Genomic DNA, 3,258 nt, shown 5'->3' with positions numbered 1-3,258 from the left:
ACAAGTAAAACCTAATTCAAGACACAATGAAAGTACAACAATGATATATAATGATATATTGAATTCTTCACGCTTCAAATCACTGAGTTGCTGAAAGTAGGATTGTCATCCTTTTATAATATTGGGCCTTGAACTTGAATTTCATAAAATTAGGGTTAAGCAAGTTAACCTAATTTCCACACATTAGGGTGCTAACAAATAGGATATATGCTAGGTCTCTTAATTTTAGCACAGCTGTTAGTTTCCTGAAAATCAGCCTGAGATAAATACTGAAACATAACAGAAAAATTAGCCTATACTTTAGCATCTGTTCTGTCAGGGATGAATGTCATAACATTCAGTTTGACATCCAGAAAATGTTGTCATGAATGAATGTCATAATATTCAGTTTGACATCCAGTAAATCCTGTATTAGCTAATCCTGCAGCATACTACTTAAGCATGTCATGACATCAGTCAAGACATCTAAGTACAGTAAGTGTTTTAACATAAAATGCAGCCAATCAAAAACATCTACAAACTCCCCCTTTGGCAAATTTTTGGCTAAAACAACTTGGCATCACAACAAAGTTCACAGCAGCAGAAAGCACACATCTAAACAGAGAATCAAATTAGCTAATACACTTAGCAAACATAGAAGTTAAACTTCAAACAGCAGCAGCACAAGAGAAGATCAAGCAGAGAGCAAACAACAACATAACCTCTTGTTTATAGGACCTTCAACTTCAAAGAAATCTGTTGTCCTGGGGTACAAGTGTTACTCCCCCTTTTTGTCAAAAATGTTGCCAAAGCAACACTTAATATTATAGTCCAAAAAAATAAAAATACAAGCAATTATCAGAAACACAAGAAATGTTCTAGTCATCTGACTCAGAGTCAGCATCATCGTCTGTGCCATCATCAGGTCTGGCATTTGCTTCTCCCTCTTCACCTTGTCTTTCAGCTTCTTCTGTAACAGCAGCAACTTCACCAAATTCTCCACCATCAACTAGCACATTACCTTCAGTCATCTCCAAAGAGCTAATCAATTTTTCCAAGTTCAACTTCCTTGCCTCTAATTCCCTGCAGGTTTCTTTGAGCATTGCAATGACAACAACTTTACCTGGCTAATTGCTTACACGTGATGTCTCACCTGATGTCATGACAATGTCAGGGACATGGGTACCTAGGAACATCTTATGATTGAAAGACATAGGGCTGTCTCTTTTCTTCACAGAATCATTCTCGGTTAAGATGTTTGGAAACTGATTCAAAACAATACCACAGATGAGAGAAGGAAAGGCTATAGGACCCTTCACACTGAAGCTTCCTGCATGCTTCAAAGTTTGATCAAAAATATAGGAGCCATAGTCAAATTTGGCTTTGGTTCCAACAACATATATAAACTTTCCAAGCATTACAGCAACTGTAGATTTATGATTGGTGGGCACCCAGTTAGCAGCTCCAATCTTGTGCAGCATTGCATACTTGACACTCAGTTTACTTGCCACCAATTTTCCTTTGAGAGGCCACTTCCTTACCTGATTAGCAGTGATGACTTGACAGATTTTGTTGTCAGTCACCTCAAGCTCAGGTTGAGATTCATCAGGCCTTCCCAAATACTTGTTGATCACTGAAGGAGAGAAATTTACACACTTGCCTCTCACATACACTTTCCTGAATTCCTTAGACTTGCCATCAACACATTCTTCAGACAAATTAACAATAAATTCCTTTACCAACACCTCATAGCACTTTGAAAACTGAGTCACAGTCTTCATTAAACCAGCCTCTTGAATAAGATCCATAATATCCTTACAGTCTAGGACATTCTGAGCTAATTCCCTTTCCAAAGCTAGCCTCTTCTGATAAACATGTTTCCACCTGTTTACACTTGAAGCAAAATGAAAAGATATGTTGTCAATTGGTACCTCAGGGACACTAACTGCAAGCTTGCTAGTGGTTGGCTTCTTCTTTGACAGAATGTCAGAGACATTACAAGGAACATTTGAGTCAGACTCAACAACAACAAACATGGTCTTCTTTTTCTTGGGCACCACTTTGATCCAAGATTTGGTTGGACCATGAACTTTCCTCTTGAGGGAACTCTCGACTGCCACCGTTGTCTTGGAAGAGGTTGGAACATCAATCTTCTTTCTTGGGGACCTTTGAGCCACAATTTTCTTTTCTCTCCTAGTCCTAACCCTTTTGGCTATGCTAGGGAGGACAAAGGACAACAGCTCATTATCAGAAAATTCCTCCAGGTCTACTGTTTTAGCCTCACAGTTAGGGTTGTCACTGACATCATGAGTGACATGAACTTCCTCACCAGCCACATTATCTAAGGGTTTGTCAACATTTGACTCCTTATGGGCATCAGTTTGCTCAACATAATCAGAGATATTCTTTCCTAAAGACTCAGTATTTTCTTGATCAGCAACACTATCAGGTTTAATAGTGTTTAAGGGAATGGAAACCCCAAGGACCTCATGATTTCCAGACAGTATTCCAGTCACTATAGTGGCAATGGCATTGTGAACATACCTAGAACCTTCTTTGGTTCGTTCCTCAAGAACGATGGATGAGGAGAAGCCTGATACGGTTTCTTTAGGTCTTCTTGCATATGGGGTATTCACAGAGTCAGCAACAGGATCTTGTCTGTTAGGGTTGCTAGGTTCAGCGCTAGGAGAACAAGGCATGTTCTTGGAAGGAGAAGAGTTGGATGGTTGAGACATGATGAGTATCTTAGAGACGAAATTAAAAATTTCTATGAGAGGATGCTTGCGTGAATGGAAGTTGAAAGAGTGGAAGAAGTAACGCTTGTTGCAAGTGAAATAACTATTATCTGTTGACCAATCAGAGCACACTTTCAATTGTTTAATAATTTGAAATATTAAACAGTAAATTCCTAACATCCTTAGTTACTATAATTCATCAGAAAGACATATTCCCAACTTGCCCCTTAAATTTTCAAACTGAGTAGCATCCAAAGCCTTTGTAAATATGTCAGCAAGTTATAGTTCAGTTGCCACATGTTCCAAGGTAATCACTTTGTCTTCTACCAGATCTCTTATGAAGTGATGTCTAATGTCAATATGTTTGGTCCTGCTGTGTTGGATAGGATTCTTTGAAATATTGATGGCACTGAGATTGTCACATAACAATGTCATGACATTCTGAGTGACATTATACTCAGTCAGCATCTGTTTCATCCATACCAGTTGGGAACAACTGCTTCCAGCTGCTATGTACTCAACTTCTGCACTGGATAATGATACA

General features: G+C 38.7%; 1 protein-coding gene across 1 annotated transcript; it reads right to left on the bottom strand.

Moving 5' to 3' along the window:
• Positions 1-1,106: 1,106 nt before the first annotated feature.
• On the bottom strand, positions 1,107-2,714 carry LOC127131307 (uncharacterized). Its single transcript, XM_051060234.1, has 2 exons — positions 1,960-2,714; positions 1,107-1,863 (listed from the first exon to the last, which is right to left on the bottom strand). Exons 1-2 carry the CDS (start codon positions 2,712-2,714, stop codon positions 1,107-1,109), a joined length of 1,512 nt encoding a protein of 503 aa, XP_050916191.1.
• Between the last annotated feature and the right edge of the window lie 544 nt (positions 2,715-3,258).

The sequence above is a fragment of the Lathyrus oleraceus genome, chromosome 3 (assembly GCF_024323335.1).
Source record: "Lathyrus oleraceus cultivar Zhongwan6 chromosome 3, CAAS_Psat_ZW6_1.0, whole genome shotgun sequence".
Taxonomy (NCBI): Eukaryota; Viridiplantae; Streptophyta; class Magnoliopsida; order Fabales; family Fabaceae; genus Lathyrus; species Lathyrus oleraceus.
The sequence above is the reverse complement of the archived record's forward strand: the minus strand, read 5'-3'. Positions and strand labels throughout refer to the sequence as shown.

Coding starts and splice junctions, on each gene's coding strand:
- LOC127131307 (XM_051060234.1), bottom strand. CDS start 2,714: ATGTCTCAACCATCCAACTCTTCTCCTTCCAAGAACATGCCTTGTTCT. Junction 1,864..1,959: donor TGTAATGTCTCTGACATTCT/GTCAAAGAAGAA, acceptor AAGTGTAAACAG/GTGGAAACATGTTTATCAGA.